Here is a 19,940-nt window from a genome sequence, read left to right on the forward strand (position 1 = left end):
GCTCTCCCACCGAGGAGGGATGCGTTTCTCGGGCCCCTCTCCCAAACCCCCAGCGTTCCCCCACCGCTCAGCTGCCCCCCTTCACCGCGACCACTTGCGAAGCTTTTTTATTTATTTATTTTCCTTTTTTTTTTTTTTTTTAAAAACTTCAGCGAGGCCGGACTGCAGCCCCTACCCGGCGCACTAGATGTCAGCGCTCCCTTCCCCAGCGCCCCTTTCGGGTCCTCCTCGTTTATTAACGCTTCCCTACCCCTCCCCGCCGGCTGAAAGCGGAGGGAACGGTGCGGAGACCCGCGTTTCCAGGCACCCCCGCCTCTCCCCGTCCTTCCTCCGCTGCTCCGCGGCGGCGCGTCCCCGCCCCGGGGCCGGCGGGGGGCGGAGGTTCGGCGGCGGCGGCGGGGCCGGGGCCGGGGCCGGGCGCGCTGGAAGGGGCAGCCCGGCCACCGCGGGGCCGCCATGCCCGCCAAGTCCAAGTATAACCTGGTGGACGACCGGCACGACCTCCGCATCCCCCTGCACAACGAGGACGCCTTCCAGCACGGCATCTGTTTCGAGGCCAAGGTGGGTAGCGGGCGCGGAGGGGGTCCGAGGAGGGGGGGATCCCTGCCCCAACCCTCGTACCCCAACCCTCGTACCCCAACCCTCCGGGGTTCCCTGTTTTCTGGCTCTCTTTTCGCCTAGCCGTGGGTTTTCTCCCCCTTTCCCCGGGAGCCCTTTCCCGTTGGCGTTGCCTGCTCTCCCCCAAACTCGGCTGCAAAGAGTTGGGTGAGGCTTCCCACCCGTCCTGTAAGGATGCCCAAGGTGGTGGGATGGGGTAGGCTGGAGCGGGGTCACCCTGCTGCTTCACCCGAGCATCCCCTCCTTGGTCCTGCGTCCCCCCGTCCCCCCCTTGGTCCTTTGGTCCTGCGCCCCCGTCCCCCCCTTGGTCCTTTGGTCCTGCATCCCCCCACCCCTTGGTCCTTTGGTCCTGCGTCCCCCCCCCCTTTGGTCCTTCGCCCCCCCCCCCCCCTTGGTCCTGCATCCCTTCGTGGCTCTGCACCGTGTCGCTTGAGGACGTTGGCCCCAGAGAGCCAGGGATTGTGCACGTCTTCCTGGGAACGAGAGGAGGGCTTGGGTTTTGCTCCGTGTTTCCAGGGCTGTGGGTAATGCTGGAGTGCCGGTGTGACTGGGGGCACGGTTGGTGTCTGCAGGATGCCTTGTACCCTGGTGCTGCTGTAAGTGGGATAAATTCAGGGTGTGAGCGGACAGAGGAACTGTGTGCCATTTGTGGTGCGGTGCAAGAGGTCAGGGCCGCCTGCCTGAAATAAAAGCTTGCTATTTCTCCTTGCAGATATAAAACATTCTTAGTAGTGGATTTGGCAGGAAGCGCTCTTTTTTTTTTTCCATTGGGACCTCTTAGTCTCTTACTCCGCTTAGGCTGTGTCTTCCCACAGGCTGAGTGCTTGTGATCTTGCAGCAGGCTGGGAAAAAGCCAAGCTACCCATCCGCGTTGCCTGGCCCCAAGCAGGTAGCGCTGGTTGGCAGTGCACTGGGAAGTGACTGGCCATGAAATTTGAAAAGGGGAAACATAAAATCCTGCCCCCTTTGCTGTTCCTGAAGATACATTTACCACGCTGACGAGACGCTCAGGTGAGGTCGACTTGGAAAAAAACCTGGTGTAAAACAGTTCTGAGTGGCGGGGAGGCAGACATGTGTCACACGCCGTTGTCCTTGGAGCGCATGTGCTGGCGGGGGAAAAAAAAAAAATCACAGATTTGGCATCTAATTGTGTGCAGTGCCCTGGGGGCAAGGCTGCTGCTCGTTGGAGGGTGTCAAAGTGTTATTTTCCCTCTTTTCTCAGGGCTGGGAGGGTTCCTCTGCAGAGGCCATTGCCTGCCCGATGGCAGGCACCGTGCTGCAGAGAGCAAAACAGCAGAGGAGTTGTTTATGGAGCAAACTTAAACCTGCTTTGCAACTGTTTCCTGGGAAAGACTGTTCAAATTCAGCTTTGCAGCCTTTTGCTCCTGGATTATTGGAGCCGACTGCTGTTTTACTGCCAGCACCTGCTCACCCCTACCCTGCGGGGAGGCTACAAAGCATCTCCTCTTCTAAATCCCACGTGCCTCTTCCATGCCAGGTTTGGGTGGCCCAGCTTGGGGGGCGAGGAGTGGGATAGGGCTTCAGTTTTCCCTCGGTCTGCTCACGGCTCATCTCTTTTCCATGCTGCTGGTCTGGCTGCATTAATGGGCTGGTCCGTATTAGTCTTTGTTAGCTCCTCTTTCTCTTATTTTGTATCCTGTTGGACGCGTTAATGCCAAGCAGAATCTGTACGAAACCCAGCTTCCAAATTTGTGGGTTTCTCCAGCAGCCCCTGATGCCAGATGCAGAATGCAGATGGCTTAGGCAATTACTCCATCCTTTTATTAGATTGCTAGAGATTAATTAAATGCTTACACTCCTTTAGTTCCTTTTATCCCCAAGAATCCCGAGAGCTTAAACCCGCACAGCTCTTGTTTTGGCCAGGCACCCAGCGCGAGTCACAAAAATGAGGAACTCTGATTTAGAGCGGAACTTTGGGGGAAGATTAAAGAAGAAAAATGCTCATCTGGGGCGCCGGGACTCGCGTGCCTGTCTCCTAAAAGCCTCCTGGGATTGCTGATAGCGCGGGTGGTGGGGATCCCGGTGTTACAGCCCTCGGCAGCTGGATCAGTGCTCTTTGCTCCGGCAGCCTGGGATTCCTGACGAGCTTGCTTGGGGCTCACTGCAGGGGGGTAACATGAACCTGGGTCGGTATGTGCTGATGTATTCTTTTAATTTTTAATTTTATTTTTACACTCAGACCTACACTGTGTGCTGCTGTCTTGAAATGGCACATGTAGCGGATGTAGCGCGTGTTTTGGTTCATCAGTAGCTGCTGGCATCTGTGCTGTTGTTCCCCTTGCCTCTTTCCCCAGGGAGTCCTGGCATCCCGGGGTGGGTGGCTATGGGCAGTCAGGATTTGCGTCCTTTTTCAAGCACAGAGCGATGGACTCGCTCTGAAGCAAGCGGTGCTGTCACATGCGATGCTGTCAGGAGACTTGTGTTGCTCATCCCCACTGAGGCCACTTGCAGCCATATGCTCTGGCACAGGGGACACCGAGTCTGAGCAAAGTGTCCTCTAAGGATTATGTTAATCCATTTTCTGGAGATAAATCCAATAGTTGGAAAATCCCACTCCATCTTCTCAGGAATAGTAATACATTTCACACTTTTGGATCTGTTTTCATTGGCCACTCTCTTGGCACCAAACCCCTCTGTGTCCCGGAGGCACCTCAGCCAGGCTGCTGGGAATCGGAGGAGCTGGCTCCGAGGGGAGGCAGGGCATTTGTTTTCCTCTGCGTTTTGTGGTCTGAATTGTTGAATAAAATCAAAAGCCTGGCCTCTTGGGTTAGCTGAAGCGTTCAGATGAAAGAGCTGGGAGCTGCAGCATGGCCCAGGGGAGCGGCCAGAAGTTCCCCCTTGTGCGGTGGTTTTCTGGTTAAATAAATGGGTACGTAGAGAGTAAAGACACCTCCCGTCCTCCTCCACCTCTCCACCCAGCGCAGTTCCTCCAGTCGGGATGAGGAGGAGGGGATGCGAGCTTAATCCTTATCTTCCCAAAAGCCTTGGTGCTGCAGGACAAAACCCAAGGGCCACCTTGTGCAACACCAGCGATTCTGCGCAATCAGAAATCATGACTCAGGCTACTCCAGCGCCTCTGGAGAGGTCAGCATGTAGAGGGAATTAAACAGGGTGGTGGAGCCTGCACTGGAGTGCCAGATCCCCCATCTGTTCAAGTGCAGGGGTGCTGCTGGGTTCGCACAGGGAAGCCCGTTCCGGGCTCCTGTCATTAAAGCCTCTTTTGGGAGCTGGCTGGGTTGGGCTCTCCTCCTGCCCTGGAGGTCTTGTGGTCCAGAGCAAGGTCCCACCTACCAAATACCCATTATTTGGAAACAGCTGTTAATCCTTCAGTCCCGAGACTCGTTAATCCATTCACAGTGCCCTAATGTACATGGTTCCCAATGAAGGGGCAGATGGGTGCAAGGACCCTCTCTGCTACTCCCCCATCTGCAGGCGAGGGGAGAAGGGGCTGTCTGAGCAAACCCTGGTGCTCGGGCAGACCCACCGCCTGCGGTCCAGGACTGCCGTGAGCTGGGACAAGACGTGATGAAACCTGGTGTTCCTCATACCGGACCCGTTTGCAGATAAATGTGGGCCTGGAGGTTTGGGAGGATTGCTGTTCTTCTGGGCAGCAGGTGGTTTTTTTGGGTTTGGGTGGTGGGTTTGGTTTTTGGTTTTTTTTTCCCTTAAGGGATCTTGGCAAGCAGGCGTTTTTTTTTTTTTCATGTTTCTCGGTACTTTTCTCCGCTTTTGTGCGTGGGAAACTGAAGTTGAACGCAGCATCTGCTGCTGTCTATGTTTGGAGATGGGACATGAAGGAGATTTTAGTCTGATCCAGTATGTCCCTTCCTGTGAACCCCTCCAGCTCACCTGCCTGCCACCCTTCTCAAGGCTGTGAGCACTGGCAGAGCCTGCTGGTTGCTGCAACGATAAATCCTTTATCAGAAATATGATTATAGCCTCAGGTGAACACTAAGCAGCGAATGCATGTGTGTTTCCACTCTTGTGTATATTTTTATGTATTTAGGGGCCGTACATAAAAGCATTTGAGGTGAGTTGAGTTGCAGGCAGCTCGGATCGAGGTCTTCAGTTTCCTCTCCTCTGCTTCAGGCTCCCTTCCCAGCAAGGTTCCCTCTCCTGGAGGGCTGCAAAGCCAGAGACAGGTTGTGTGAAGCTCTGCACCTCTTTAGCTGGCTGGGAGAGACTTGGCAGCTTTATTTGGGGGCTGTTTGTACTGGCAGCGCTCGAGCACGGTGTGCTCTGTCAGGGCTGCTCAGACCGGAGCAAAGCTGCAGTGTGATGTAGCCCAGGATTGCTTGCTCAAGGCTATAAATAACCTTCCCAAGTGCCACAAAAGTTCTCGTCTGAAACGGTGGCATATTTCTGCCGTGCTTGTGAAGTCAGTTCACAGGCTGCCTAGCGAAGCTCTTAGCAAAAAAACCCTCTACTGGGATTTGGCAAAGCCGTGTGTGCCCAGACTGTGGGTACCGGGAAGGCAGCTCGCAGGCTCGGCAGATGCCAGAAGGTCCCGAGGAAGAAGCGACGGGGGTGGGATGCTCCCAGCCCTGCTTTCTGCCTGCTGAAACGCTCCGGTCTCGCACATCCCATACACGAACACCTGCTAAGGCTGGAAGTGCGGGGAGCTCAGCCCCTGCGTGGGGGGCAGCTGCGGGCAGCGTGGGGTATGGAAACGGGGCGAGCGGACAGCCCTGCTTCATGGGCATGGGAAAATTTCAGCTCTCCTGCTGCACCCGCTCGCTCTGCATCCCAGTGGCCCCGCTGCAGGACCGCGTCCTGCTGCAAAGGTGTCTCCCCTTATTGCACGAGTCCCGTTTTGGCCGGTGAGAGGGGAGGGGGGGCGTGGTGCACGTGGCTCTGGTGGGTGCTGGGGTCTTGTCTTGGGACCTTCAGAGCTGTGTGTTGCGGGCACTCGAGTCCCCACGTAGCTCATAGGCAACGCAAGCGTTTCTAGGATCAGCAGGCAGGTAAGCGGTAATATCCTTAGGGCATCAGCTTGACCGGTGCTGCCTGGTGTGGGGTGCCCCTATATTGATGCCCACTGCCTGGTTACGGAGCTCTGGACAGGTCCAACATGCTGCCTTAAACTACCTGGCTCCCAGGGCTGGTGTCCTCAGGGTGCAGAGCTCCGCTAAGGGAGGATGGGGCAGGGCTGGAGCCCTCCAGCTCAGCAGAGAGCCCGCTGCACCCGCCTTCTGGGCTCAGGCTGGAAAGCCAAGGCTTTTTTCCATAGAAGTCAGCTGGCATCCTGACTTTTGCGTCCCTTTTGGCCTTTGAGCCCACACCACCGCAGTCTGAGTAAACTTCCCCCCTTTCCTTCCAGCAAGGCTGGGTGTTCCTGGGGTGCAGGGCAGAGCTGGGGCCGTGCCAGCCCGGCCCCGTGGCTTCCCTGGGTGAAGGCTGTGCGTGGGAGAGTGGGAGCACTGGGACAGCAAAAGTCCCAGGAATTGGATTTCTCCTTGCTTTCCCTGACCACAGCAGCCCTGGGAGGAGCCCGTATCAGCCAGGCTGCAGAGAGGCTGGGTGTTGCCCCAGGCACTGGGGAAATAAGAGATTTCCAATCTCTGGGCTCAGGGTGCCTGGCTGGGCGCTGGTGCCCGAGCACTTTGGCCCTTGCTTCGTGGCACAGCCGTGTGTCACGGGGCTGATGTCCCAGCACCCGGTGTGGCCTCATGCCACCCTGGACTCTTCAGAAACCTCAGGACCCTCACGCCCCATATCTGATGCCTTCCACACGGCTGCCAGTACCTCTGGTAACCCCTCCCCAGCCTGGGCGCAGGATGCCCTGTTCCATCGAGGCTCTCCCGGCCCCGAGGACGGCTGCGTAGCCCACAGTGCGATGCCCCAGCCTGGGGTTGGTGCCAGCGTGTGTCTTCTCCCTGCGCTGCCCTGCTGCCTGCCTGCCTGTAGCTCCTCTGCAGAACCAGCGGCTCTTCATCCGTGGCAAGCTCTCTAACTCAGGGCAGCTTTCGAAGCTGGAAACCCGGCAGCCAGCCAATGTAGGCTCCACCGTAAGTTGGGTATGATTCAGCCCTGACCTTTGCACGCAGTATCAGGCTGGCAGAGCAGCAGCGTGTCTCCCTGGGGAAGGCGGCAGCTCCCCTCCGGGAAGGCTTTCGCTGCCCACCGCTGCCCACCACCCACAAGGGATCTCATCCACACTCCTTGGACATGTCCCCCTGTCAGGGATGCGATGGGCCTTCGGTTTTTTGAAAATATCTTCCACCTGCTGCCACGGAAAAAGCACCTTCTCCAGAAAAGTCATTTCTGACAGAGCAGAAAATGAGCAATATTAAACAACCTCAAGGAAAAATGAGAAACGGAGTGACTTGTGCAAACATTGCTTTGGCAAAATGCTCTCCTTTGTTTTCTTGGGTTTTTTTTCCTCTGGCCTGGGGAGGACTGGTATTTCCCTGAATTGGACAAGTCTTTCGTAAGCCATGGGCAGAGGGTGTGTGGTGTGGGCTGTGTCTGGAGGCCCCTTCCAGCCATGCCTGGGATGGACAAGGGAGCCTGTTTGCATGGCAGGGGGACAGTAAGCCACCTCCCTTTGGGTGCCGAGAAGCCCGATGGGTGACGGCCACCAAGTCTGTGCCGTGGCAGGGAGAGGGGCTGCCCTTTCCCAGGGGCCCCGGGACGGACTGACGGAAGACCGAGTCCCACACGTGGGGGATGAGGAGCAGCAGGGCGTGCGGGGGACCGAAAGCACCCTGCAAAACAGGTGCTTCGTGCCTGCCTGCCCGTGCTGGCCGTTTGCAATGCGAGGGCTGCCTTTGTGGGGCTGCCAGAGTGCCTCATTCCAGGAGGGACCCCCTTGGCTGCCCATTCACTGGCGCTCCAAGCGGGTGGCCTTTCTCCTCCTAATTGGGCTGAGGAGGAGGGGGCTGCCTGGGACTGCCCTCCCCACTGAGCCAAGCGTGTTCCCCACCTTCAGAGCGTGGGGATCGGTGACCCCCTAATCCCGCCTGGCTCTTGGGTGCAGGTGGGGGGGCTCCCCCTCTACCCCCCATCTGCTTGCAGGGTGGTGGGGCTACGGATCTGGAGGCAATTATTTGGGAAAGCCGCGTCCTGCATGTGTGCATATGGTTTCCTCCTCCTCCTCTTTGGTTCCCGGGGGCTTGGAGAGGGTGGGTTCTTTCATGGGTTTATTTTCTTTGTCAGCTCTCTTTCACACAGCTTTATTTTCCTTCCTTTTGTCTCAGGCGCCTTCCTTTCTCCTCCCCGGGCTGAGCCCCGGCCCCACTGCCTCCTTTTCCTGTGGGGTCGACCTGCTGGCACGGATGCTAGCACAGATGCTGGTCCAAGCCCTGGGAGCCACCGCCACGCCTGGCACCTCGCTTGGGGCACGTGGATTTTAAAGGAAGGCAAAAGTCTATGCCTGTGATCTGAGACCCCCCCCCCTATGCTTGGGGGTCCCTGGGGCTCCTGCCCTGGGAGGAGGGAGCTGGGTCTCAGCGTTGGGGTGGGATGATGGGGGAGCCCTGCACCCCACAGGCTCCGGCTGCTTTGCTGATCCTCACCTCTGCCTCGCCTGCTTTTCCCCCACAGCTCTTCCCAAAATGAAAGTTGGTGCTGGGAGTAGGAGGGCTGGAGGAGAGCGGGGAAGGAGTGGCCCTCAGTGCACTTATTGCCTGCAAAGCACTAGTAAATATGGGTGGTTTCTCAGGCCATCCCCACTCCTTGCCTGGGAAATAGTAGTTTAGCTGAAAGGCTGACCTCCGAGTCCACATTTTTGGGGGATGCTCATCACATTGTGAAGGGCTCCTCCTCTGCAGTGCAGTTCCCACATGTGATTTTTGCCCTGAAGACAAAAATAATCTGGGGAGACTTTGTCCATCTGTTGAGTTTTATGAAACGTGCAAAAAAATACCTGCCTCCGGAGCGGAGGGAGAGGTGGGTGTTATCGGAGCTGTGAGCACAGTAATTGTGTGAAGTGAGCCCACGTCAGGGCTGGAGGTGCCATGGGCTCTGGTGGGGGTATGCTCCCACGGGATGGGGGATGCCAGCAGGATGCCATGGAGCCTGGGTTTGGGAGCAGAGGCGAATCCTGCATGGTTTGTGACCTGAGCCCCTTGGTTCGGGTGCTCACAAGCATGGGCTGGAGGGGAATAGCTGAATAAAGGGGCACAGACAGGACAGCATCAAGACAGTTCCTATTGCTGGTGCAGTTTTCCAGGAGGGCCATCCAAAGAGGTCCAAGGGGGTGTCTGGTTTCTGCTCCATCGCTTGCTTACGGGGCAGCCCAGCCCTGACAGTCTCGCACATGCAATTACAGGCATGACGGAGCGTTGCTGCTGGCCGAGGTTGTGGTCATCAGCCAGAAGGTTGGCATTGCTCGGATTCATGTGGCTGTGGGAGCCAGCTGTGGACGGGGCTGTCTCCTGCCCAGCTGATAGCTGCCACCGCTTGCCCTGTCCTTGCACGTGGCTGTACTCTGCGCTCGCTTGTGCAAGGAAAACGCAGGGAGAAGGACGGCGATTACCCCTCCGGTGGCAGTGACCTCATGCTGTTGGGAATAACTGGAAGAAGATAGGCATCCTCTGGCTGTCCCCTTTGCTAGCAAAAGTCTGTCGCTCTTACAATTCAAGCTAAAAAGTCTCCCTTGCAGGTGAGTGTGAAGCAGTGCTGGGGGTCCCTGGCAGAAGAGCAGCATGGGAAGGCTTGGTGGGAGAGGTGCTGTGCAGCTGAGACGTTTGCCTGGCAGGGAAAGATGGAGAAAGGTTTCTTCTTTACATGCTGCATGGTGATGGCGTGCCCAGGGCTCTGGCTGCCTCAGCCCTCCTCCTCGTCTCCTCCTTTTTACTGATGGTTTCCAGACTTTATATAAGAAAAGGGAATCGATTGATGTCAAAGATGCCTCTATTAATATGACCTGAACCTTTGAAGGGAGTGGGAAGGCTGTGTTTAGGGGATGCGACTGAAAACTTATCAAGACCTGTGCTTTTTGCAGTTGGGCATTCAGCGGTTGGGGTCTGGGCAGTTAATGCCGCCTTTACCGACGGCGTTCATCGTGGGCTTTAATTCCCGGTTACATAAAGCTGCCCTGCACCGTGGCAGCCTGCTCGGCACGTGACGATCACGCCAGCTGTTTGGTGTTTATTTTTATATCCTCTCTCTTCGCATCTACTCTCAGCACCGACTGCCCGGTGCCGGTCGCCGGACGCCCGCCTTCGTCTGCGCCCGGGGCGGGAGCCGTGCCGCTGGGGACGGCCTCACCGAGCGGGTGGGCTTGTGGATTTTGGGGTGCGGGCAAAGAGGGCTAGCAAGGAGGGCTCTCTGGGACAGCATGCCCGCACAAAGCCCAGGTGTGGTCACGCAGCCCCGGTGCTGTGCCCTCGATAGAGGTGGCAGGAGCATCCCAGCGGAGAGGAGCTGGGAGTCCCGCAGTGGTGCTGGGTGAGAAATAACCGCTCTCCGCGGGCTCTGCCTGTACGGTGACCCTTAGCACGTGTTCAGCCGTTCAGGCACCCGTCTCGGCGCTGGTGCTCGAAACCAGTGACCTGGGATTTCGTGTTGTTGGCGAAGGTTATGGCCGTATTCACAGGAACACGTAGCCCTGCCGAGTTCGGTGCCTGCGCTGCGCTGCGGAGGGTTACGTCAGCGCTCATGTCGAGATGAAGCGTGGGAGCACAGGGGGCTAGTAAATAGACTCAAAATGCTTTTCTTCTAACTACATGTTTTTAGTGCTCAGCATTGACTCTTTGTTGCTTGTCTGTTTTCTGATCCTTCTTCTGAATCTGCCCTCTTCCATTTTACTTTTTAAAAGGTTTTTGTTCGGCATCTCTCCGTGCTGGGTCGCAGTGGCGCTGCCTTTGGTCCCCTTTGAATAGCAAAGCGGCTCCTTTATTCTGGAGGCTTGGCCTGGAGGCTCAGCATCACTGCAAAAACAGCCGAGGGTTTGGCAGGGCTGTAATTAAGCAGTGAAGGGCCTGTCACAGGACAGGTTGCCCAAGCTATTTTAGGGATATTCCAATATCTAGGTCTATAATAGATGACTCAGTGCAGCCGAGGGGATATTGGCTTATACCTGCGTACTTTGATCATGGCATAGATGAATGAGGCCAGCAAATAAGGGCTGCTGAATCCTTGAAACTTTGTGGTGAGGGAACAGCTTCATGGTGGGAGGCGTGCAAGGCTTCGGGTGCAGTGGGCAAAATGCCGCCTGTTCCCCAGAAGTGACCCTGGGTTCCCTCCAGTGATGCCATCGAGGCCGTGGTGGGACCATGAGGTTTCCAGTGCCATGGATACTCGACTAATCTGCTCTTTCCTTCCTTCCAGTACATCGGGAGCCTGGATGTGCCACGGCCAAACAGCCGGGTGGAGATCGTGACGGCCATGCGGCGGATCAGGGTGAGCACGGCGAGGATGCTCCTTCTTCTTCTGCATCGGGGTGGCGGGGGCAGCACTTCTCCATCTCCTCTTACAGCCTTCTCTTGTATAAGTCCTGTCCTCCAGGTTATTCATAACCCTGTATTTTTCACCGTCCCTCTCTCCATTGAGATCTCCGCGTAACCCAGGCGCGATGCCTGCAAATTTCGTGTGCCGCACCGTCGCGTTTGCAGCATCCCCGGCGCTGGCTGTCCCCCGCGGTACCCAGGCATCCCGTGTGCGGTGGTTGGGGTTAGCTACAGCCCGAGCGGTAGCAGGGTCGTCTCTGTGCTCGCGGTGCTGCGTCCTGTGCAGGAGCATGGGGTGGAAGGTGGGTGCGGGACGTGGGGCTGCCGGCACTGGATGGAAACTGTAGCGCGTCCGCGATTCGGAGGATGTCCTTGTGTGTCAGTTCCGATTCAAAAGTAACAGCAAACTACTTGTGGAAGAGGCATGGTTGTGTTTTACCGCTTGCATAAGCACTACAGCTGTGTGAAAATTCGGGTGCTGCCTGGATATGCCAGTTTAGTGCCTGGTAAATGGCAATGTGCAAATTAAAGTGTTGAGTAATGAGCTCTGGGGCCGGCCAGCAGCGAGCTTGTTTAACAGTGAGTAGTTCAGGGGATGTCAGCTGGTAATGAAGTCATCTGGCTTCCCAAACTACTTATAGTCAGGATACGGGGTGCTCTCGCCATATAATGCTTGGCCGATAGCCAGGAGAGGAGCTTTTCTTTTGCTCCCTGGCCTCTCGCCTGTGCAACTGGAAGGTGTTCAAGGGCAGGCTGGGATGTGAGCAAACCACACACCCGGCGAGCTCGCTGCCCCCCCGGCTGAAAACAGCAGGAGCCGGACTGCTCTTCGGTGCACACGACAGCCCTTTGGGCGATGGTTGGACCTCGGTCTGACGTACGTGGCCAGCGTGGCCACCGGCGCAGGTAATTTGTTCTGCTCCATGGGTCACAGCGAGGGGTCTGCCCTGTCTTCCAGGGATGGCTCTCTCCTGGAAGTAACACTCTTAACTGGAAGGAGCTGAGGATGCTGGCAGGGACGTTGAGTAATGGATGAGCTGTCATTCTGGTGGCCTCGTGGGATCCCGTAAGCACCGGACCTGCTCGTGTGGCTGAGCAGCCCTGTCCGGGCTTGGCTGTTGCCCTGCTCCTCTCTCAGCCCCTCCTGCGGACTCTTCCTATAATCTCATTTTCTCTTTTCTTATTGCCGGAGGAGGAGTATCATAGCCCAAGGACGCAGACTGCAAAGCTCTTCTGTTTCAAGCTTTCAGGGTGTAAATAGTTTGGGGGCTTTTCTCAACAGCTTTCCTACCCGCTGCCCTGTCCTCTTGGTGGTGGTTAATGTTGTGGCTGGTGCACAAGTTGAGAAGTCCTTTATGGCATTAGGTTTGCTCACCTTGGTTCCCAACAAGATTTGGGACAGAACAACTGTTACGCTGTCAAGAGCTCTTATAAACAGCTGTTTCCTCTTCTGCCTTTCAAGATAAGACTTTTGAAAGAAAGCAGCTCCAGCCCCAGAATCACATAACTCCACATGAGTGTGGGAGGACTGGCATAACTCCGAGGGCTTAAATAAACCCTAGGAAAAAACAACACTAAAACTTCCTGGTTGACCAATATAAATAAATTTTCTAGACTACGCTTAAGTTTATAAAGCTCCGAATGGTGGGGAAAGGACACAAATTAGGGTAAAATAATGATTTCTCATGGTGAATGATGTGCTTGAAACATGTGCTCAGGCTTCCTTGATCTAGCGTAAGACAGGAGAGATGCAAGTCATGGAAAGGCTATGATTTTGCAGATCAGATCTGCCAGAGAGACTTTTACTGTCTCTTTATTTGTTGCGGGGTGCTGTTTTTGAAGACGATGCCAGGATGGTTTGTTTGGTTAGTTTATGTGTATAGCCCTTCCCTGGTTTCCCATGTTTTGCACTGGCCTTGCACCCAGCAGCAAGTCATTACCGCGGTACTGCAAGGGCATTTGCTGGCTGGGCTGGGCGCTGGAGGCTGGTTTCAGTTTGGCTGGAGGTCAGGGAATGTGTGACCTTCTTAAAGCAGAGGAGAATTTGTGTTCTTTAAGGAATAAAGTAATCCCAAAATATTGGCGTGGGGAAACCAGAGGAAGAAAAAGCTTATTTAGGCACAGAAAGCAAGCGATGGGAGATCTTCACGTGCAAGCTGCAGCGGTTCTGCCTGTGGTGTGTGAAGCAGCTGCTGACCCTGAGGTTTGTGTGGTTTTTATTGCAGTCCCTCATTTAGGGGGAAAGTGCTGTGTCCCAGTTTGTTCTGAATTAGTCGCTGCTGGTGAGGGAGGGGGACCCTTGCCGTCCCCTTGCCACTACAACTCCCCTTTCTCAGTGCTGCCTTCCCCCTAAGCTGCTCGCTGGGCTTTGCCTCTATTTACTAAATGATTAAAAAAATGATCCCGCGATGAAGTGAGGAAGCACCCTGCCCGACAGTGGGGGTCCCAAGGGGGAGAGCGTCCTGGAAGCCCCCCGTAACTGCCTGCGCTGGGCTGGGAGCGGGGAGGGACGGGGCTACGAGCAGCCGCAGCTCCCGCAGCCCTGTCTCCCCTCTCCGCCCTGGCAGCTGGGGCTTGGAGGGCGAGTGCCGTGGGCCTGGCTGATCCCGGCTTCTTGTTTTGATGGAGACCTGACCCTTTGGGGGCAAAGAGGAGGGCACGGCATAGCCGGCATTGCTGGGATTCCTGCCCTGGCTGGGCTCTGCCGGCCTGGTGCTGCTCTCCTGAGAGCAAAGCAGAGCAACAGCTGTGGGCAGAACGGCTCCACCAGACCAAGATGTATATATTAAGCCCAAATCTGGTCCCTTTTGTGGATCTAGGTTGAGAGGGACTTTATACAGGGGGTCGGTGTTGCAGGGCAGGGATGCCATCCCCTTCCTCCTGCCCTGCTGAAGGGCTGGCAGTGGCGTGGGCATCCTCGCGGTGCTGGCCGGAGGGAAGGTTTCTGTCCAAAAGCAGGAGGATGTTGGAGAATTCCCGGGATTCTCACAGCTCGGGGCGAGGAGGGAAGGGGAGGTGCTCAGCCGGCTGCCTCTGCCTTCCTGCTTTTCCTGCCTGGGTCGGCTGGACTTGCTGGGGACACAGCCCCGTCTTGCTCTGCGTCTTAGTGCAAATCCCTGGCCCTGAAAGGACTCGGTGGAACAGGACATTAGCCGTGCCAAGGATGCACTTGGACAGCAATTTTATGAGCGTTTGCTGCAGCTTTCCTCCAAAGCTTACGTTTTCTGGCTTTCCTGCAGAGCACCAATGGCCGCATCAGTACTAATAAACACAATAGGCCAGGGCTTGTTTTCCTGGCAAGTGGCTGGGCTTGTGTTCGTACAACTGAACGCCTTTTCCTCCTCATCCCAAAACAGGGTGACCCAGTCTGTGTTGCTTCGTGCCTTAAACTGCTGGGGGTAGGTTGGCCTTCCAAATGCTCCTTGGCTCATCTGGATGCAAGGTGCGAGAAATCAATCCGTAAGTCCAGAGAGTTACCCGTGGGCACCTGAACATCAAAAAGTCCCGAGCTCAACAGTAATTAAATGGTTGTTAAAGCTGCAGCCAGCCTGTCCTGTTGGTGGGAGCCCGGGGGATGTTCCTTGCCCAGGCTCTCCTGGGAAGCAGCAGCCCAGAGGCCACAGTGCTCTTTCTGCTCTGCGCCGGCCACGGGCAAAGCTTGAGAAATTCGGATGGGACCTTGTGAGAGTGGTCTGGGATGGATCATACATCTGTCAGTTACCAAGGAGGGTGTTATGGTACTGGAGAGCAAGAGCCCAACTGATGTATCTTCCCAACCATAAGGACTATGAGTTGTTGAAGATTTCAGTTTAAAGTGCCTGAGCTAGCTGCAGAGCATCCTTTCTTCTTTTTTTTTTTTTTTTTTTTTCACCCCCTGGAATGGCTGAGCACATGGGGCCCTAAATGAAAATGATAACTATGTTTTTCATGTTGTCATGATGTAAATACATGCAAATTATTTCCTCTCGGTGCTCCTGGCATGTCTCCAGTGCAGCCAGTGCTACTGGGGTGGGGCTTGGTGCATTCTAGAGAATTTGGAATTATCCTTTTTTTGCTACTTGGATTGCTGAGTGTAGCTTTAATCCAGGTTTTCTTTGGTGCCAGAAGGGATGAAATCCTATATAGGCACTTCTTAAAAGCTGCTTCTGTGGAAGTCTTCTGCAAGCCTGTTTCTGGGAAGTGTCCAGCTGAGTTTTGCAGGCTGAAAACAAGGAGACATTTCAAGCACTTTAAAATCTAGCTCCTCTACACCTCCTACTCTGTCAGGTACATCTGATTTTGTGGGACTTCTGCTGCTTTGCATAGCTGAGCTCTATTTTAGCAAATTGGCAAAATTGCTGAATTTCAACAAGCTAGTTTAAAGCTAGATTTTGCATCCTCTGCAAACCACATGCACAGTTGGACTGGTGTGAAAATTGATGCATTTGGCCAGTTATTTGTGTAGAGTGCCTGGTGTAATTTTGAGCTCATTTAATTAAAATATTTCTGAGATATCCCTGTTCCTGCCATGGCGAGTTTTAAAAAGTGTTAAGCCATTTACAATGATGCCTTTTTTTTTTTTTTCAATCGCACAAAGGGCATCGTGGCTGTCCCTGCCATAAAACGGAGCAGGATTTGAAAGCAAGCTGGCCCTGCGTGCATAAGCCCTGCCTGGGGGCAGCCCAGCCCCGGCTGCCCACGGGGGACCTGCGTGGTGGGCAGTGGGCTGGCCAGGAGATGCTCAGGCTTTGGCCACCTGAAGAGCACAGCCTGCTCTTTGCCAAGTCGCGGCACTCGGCGCGAGGTGAATTATTGGCGAGCTAATGACTTGACGTGATTATCTGAGATGAACGAGATTACGTTGCATTAGATCTGGGAGGGATATCTGTAATGATTTCAATTGCTCTTTCAGTGCTCTGACAATTGCAGTACAAAGGGTGAAGGCTTCTGGGCATGTTCATTGTATTTCTCCTGGCACCACCAATGCCACTTAACTTCGTAATAAAATAACGGCTAGTGCCGTAGTGCTACCAACATGCCGCCTACTCGACTGCATGAAATAGGTCGGGATCTCATCCTGTAGTTAGTGTTTAATCAATAAACTGCTTAGATTAGTACCCAGATTCACTGGAGCAGCCTTTTGACCAAGACTCTCCACAGGGGAGGGATGGTTCCCGGGAGAATTGGCCGAAGCGTGGTGGCCTTGGCTTTGCTGTCTGTTTTAATACCATGGCCAGGATGCAGCGAGCGCTTTCCAGTGAAGCTTTGAAGGTTCCTGGCAGCGTTAAGTCGCGTGAGTTGTACGTGCACTCTGTCGAATGCACGTGTAGTAAAATTACAAGTTCAAGGAGGTAAATAACTCCATGTGGCAAAGGGCAGGCATCTGAACTGGTGGAAAGCGAGGTCTGAGCCTTGGAGGAAGCAGGGTAGGGATGGGCAGCGCTTGCCAGAGGGACTTTGGGAAGGCGCTCCCGGGCAGACGTGAGCAAGTACTGCCCGTGCCGCTGTCTGCCGGGCTTGCTGGGTCCTGCGGTGGCAGGAATGACTGGGCTCAGCCAGACGTGCAACCTGGTGGGTCTCGAGGAGACGAGGAACGGGCGTGTTCCTCATCCCTCGGTAGCTGGCCTCTTAAGTAAGTCATGACAAGCTCATTGCCTTTTGGCTTCCAGCAATGCCCTAGCTAAGAGTTCTCTGCCAGGCAGAGCTGGGGCAGCAGCACGTCCCTCGGGGCCAGGCTCCAAACCGTGGTGGGGCAGAGGGCTTGGTGGCGTGGGGTTCCCAGCTGGATGGAGAGCTTGGTTGTGGAGCCAGCGAGGATGAAGGAAAACATAACCCGGATGGGGGGAGCGTGCTTTGGGAAAGCTAATGAGCCAGGAGGTGCATGCCGGTGCACGGTCTTCCCCATACCTCCCTTCTCTCTGAGGAGCTCAGCACTTCTGCTCTGGGCAAGCGTCCCACGGGCAGGCGGCGCTCAGGGCTCGGGCAGGAACACGTCAACTGACGCTGGGCATGCCAGCGCGAGCAGCAGTGTCCCTGGTGGGTGCTGCTGGCCTGTAGCCAGGCAAATGCCTTTGAGAGGGCTGGGAGCCACGGAGGCGCTGAGCCCAGGGCAGGCCCGGAGCTGCTGGCAAAAAGCTGGGAGGCAGCGGTGCCTCGCGTCCCCTACGTCCCCGTCGCACACCCTCGCCCTGTGTTTGCTTGGGTTGGCCTTTCCTCGGTTGGGCTTTCTTCCTTCTCTGAGAGCCGACGGCGTCTCCCCGTGACTCATCTCGCTCCCTGGCTGGGGGCTTTCCCCGCCGGCGCTCGCGGTGAGTCACGTTATCGGCTCGCCGATGCCGTCGTCTGAGCCATCGGCAAATATCTGCTGGGAGCTCAAGGGAGAGGAGGGGGAATAACGTCTGCCGGGCTCCCTGAACGTGGGGGAGAGGACAGACCTTCAGCATTGCTCCTTCCCAGCCCGGGAGTGCTCTGCCGGCTCCCACCCCCTCTCTAAATTCATGGAGAGCCTGTCAAGCCATTTCATAAATGTCTATCCCCTTTTGTGCCCTTGTGCTTCCCTCCTCTTCCTCCTGCTCTACCTTTGTTCTTCCTCGGCAATGTTTCTTCAAGCAGGCTTTAAGCTTTGCGCTGATGGGTTGTGTTATCCCAACCCGTATCCCCGTTATCCCAACTGGGCTCAGCAGAGCACGTGCAGGGGTGTTGGTGCGTGCTGGAGCGGTGTCCCTGCCTTTCCGTGGCTGCTTCCTTTGAGGTTCCCCGTGTCGCACGCGTGGTTTCGGTAGCGCGGCAGGCCAAATTCGGCGCCAGGGCTCAGCTGAGCTAGAGGCAGGGGAATCCGGTGCTGCCAACCTGGCTTTCCGCAGGAAGGTGGCACAGCTGGAGCACCGACACGCGTAACGTCTGCGGTACTGCGAATGCCACGGAAGCTGCTGGTGGTGCTGAGGGGGCTCTCCTGCTCCCCATGCGCCTGCTCTGGCTTTCCCTCCTGCCCAGAAAGGAGTGATTTGTTGCATGCTCTGGCTCATGGGCATGGATGGATTTAGCCTGGCTGTCGAGGGGGAGGTCTGCACCTTGTTCTGGGAGATTTGAGGTTGTGAGAGCACCAGTAATTGCTGTTTGTGAGAATTTGAAGAGTCCTTACAGAAACCATCGTCCTTTGATAGCTCTCTGCTCCTTCTGCAAGGTGACAGAGCTGCCTTTGATTGCCTGACCTTCTAACTTGCATAAACCTCTGCAGAAAGTACTGTTCTTGAGGGAAAGGGCCATGTTCAGCGTCACCAGCCATACAACACCCAGCTCGGTGCTCTCCAGCCCCACCGCTGTCACAAAGAGCTGCGGTCTCTGCTGCTGCTAGAAACTTGCTAGCAGAGATAACCATCTCCGCATATCTGAATTTTAGAGTAAATTCCTAATGGTGCATAGGAATAAGCTCCTGGCGGAGCTGAGAGGTTGTTGAGAGGAGAAAATGGGTTTGAGAGGGGTATGCTGAGGTGTGGCTGATTTCAGGGTCACCAACCCATCCTGGCATCTCCCAGCACTTTCCTGGTCAGCACAGTGGAGAGCTGGACCCGACCCCCTTTTCTAATCCCCTTGAGTTTGTGTCTCCTCACACCCTTGGCATTGCGTTTATTTATAGGTTTTTTTTCTTCTGGTTTGCTGCAACATGGAGTTTTCTTGTGTTTTTTAATAAATCGGGGCTTTTATCAGTTTGCTGTCATCACGGCAGCATTTTACTCTCGGGATGGAGTGGGCACCAACCGCTCCCTTGTGCTGACGGCTGAAGCTGATGTTGCGTGGACCCGAGTAGGAGAGACACGGGTGGCTGTGTCCCGGGCAGTCGCCTCTTCCAGCCAGGCACGAGCGTGTCCAGAGACGATACCTGGCTCTTGCTTTGTGATTCAGGGGAGAAATAGCTTAGGAAAAGGAGAGCAAAGAGTAAAAAAACCTCAAAAGCAGGAGGTCAGGGGTTGAGCAATGTTTAATATCTGTTTTATGGATGAGAAACTGAGACACGGGGAAACTAAGTGATTTGTCAGACTCCTCCCGAGGGAGACATCCCTGTGCAGGGAACCAGACCGAATTAAAATCAAACCAAGCTGAAGTCAGCACTTTAAATGCTGCTCTTGTGTATGATCTTTTCTGCTCTTGTGCTTCTCCGCTGGTCCTCGGAGGCCAAGGACCCCTTGATTTAATTTCTTGAAGTGTTTTCCTCTGCTGCATCACCTCAGAAAAGAGGCATGGCGCGGAGCTGCAGCCTCGCAAAAAAAATTGCCACATGCCCTAGTTTCTTCACTGCTAAAATTAATTCTTGGTGGTTTTGGCTTGGTGCAGCAGGAAGATGTTCCAGGGGATGCTGTACACCAAATGGCCAAGGGGGAAGAGCAGTGTCAGAGCCTGCCTGGCAGCCTGTGGCAAGGTGAGAAGGATTTTGGCGTGGGGTTTTGTGGCTGGGAGAGCTGTAAGGGCGGGTGCGTTACGGCGTGTTCCTGCGGCGCGCAGGAGCAAAGGAAAGGATCACATCTGCTTAAGAGGAGAGGCTGCAAAAAACTATTGTGTGAGCTGGTCTGTGGAATGTGTCTCATTTAATTAGGGAGCTGGAGGAGAGGATGCATCTATTGTAGGACAGCAGAACAGCAAGCGCAGCCAAGAACAAGATAAAGGAGCCGAGCGCTCTCCCAGTCCCAGCGGAGAAGGGCCGTAGCGTGCAAAGCGCGATGAAAGCCCTGGAGGTCCCCTGCCTCCTCCTGCCTGCACCTCCTCGCCCCGCGGGCAGGCTGCCGCTTTTCGGCACGGACTGCGGCCCCAGACGCCGTCCCTGCCCGCTCCAGTGTCTCTGTAGACAATAGTCAGTGCGTGATGTGCTTCAAATGGGATTTTTGGAGGCGTTGGACTTTCCCAGGCTGGAGTGAAGTCTACACAGGGCAAAGA

At 55.4% G+C, this 19,940-nt stretch overlaps 1 protein-coding gene across 8 annotated transcripts in view; it reads left to right on the forward strand.

Moving 5' to 3' along the window:
* Nucleotides 1-366: 366 nt before the first annotated feature.
* The window catches only part of NOS1AP (nitric oxide synthase 1 adaptor protein), a 47,368-nt gene continuing 27,794 nt past the window's right edge, over nucleotides 367-19,940 (forward strand). For 2 of the 8 annotated variants that reach the window (XM_069789918.1, XM_069789922.1), the window contains exons 1-2: nucleotides 370-561; nucleotides 10,915-10,986. In XM_069789918.1, the coding sequence (XP_069646019.1) occupies nucleotides 457-561; nucleotides 10,915-10,986 (177 nt within the window). In that variant the 5' untranslated portion in view covers nucleotides 370-456. Of the gene's footprint in view, nucleotides 562-9,820; nucleotides 10,033-10,914; nucleotides 10,987-19,335; nucleotides 19,429-19,940 lie in introns of those variants that run through there. The other 6 variants (XM_069789916.1, XM_069789915.1, XM_069789923.1 and 3 more) reach the window with 6 other exon arrangements.

This window comes from Haliaeetus albicilla, chromosome 8 (genome assembly GCF_947461875.1).
Source record: "Haliaeetus albicilla chromosome 8, bHalAlb1.1, whole genome shotgun sequence".
Lineage (NCBI taxonomy): Eukaryota > Metazoa > Chordata > Aves > Accipitriformes > Accipitridae > Haliaeetus > Haliaeetus albicilla.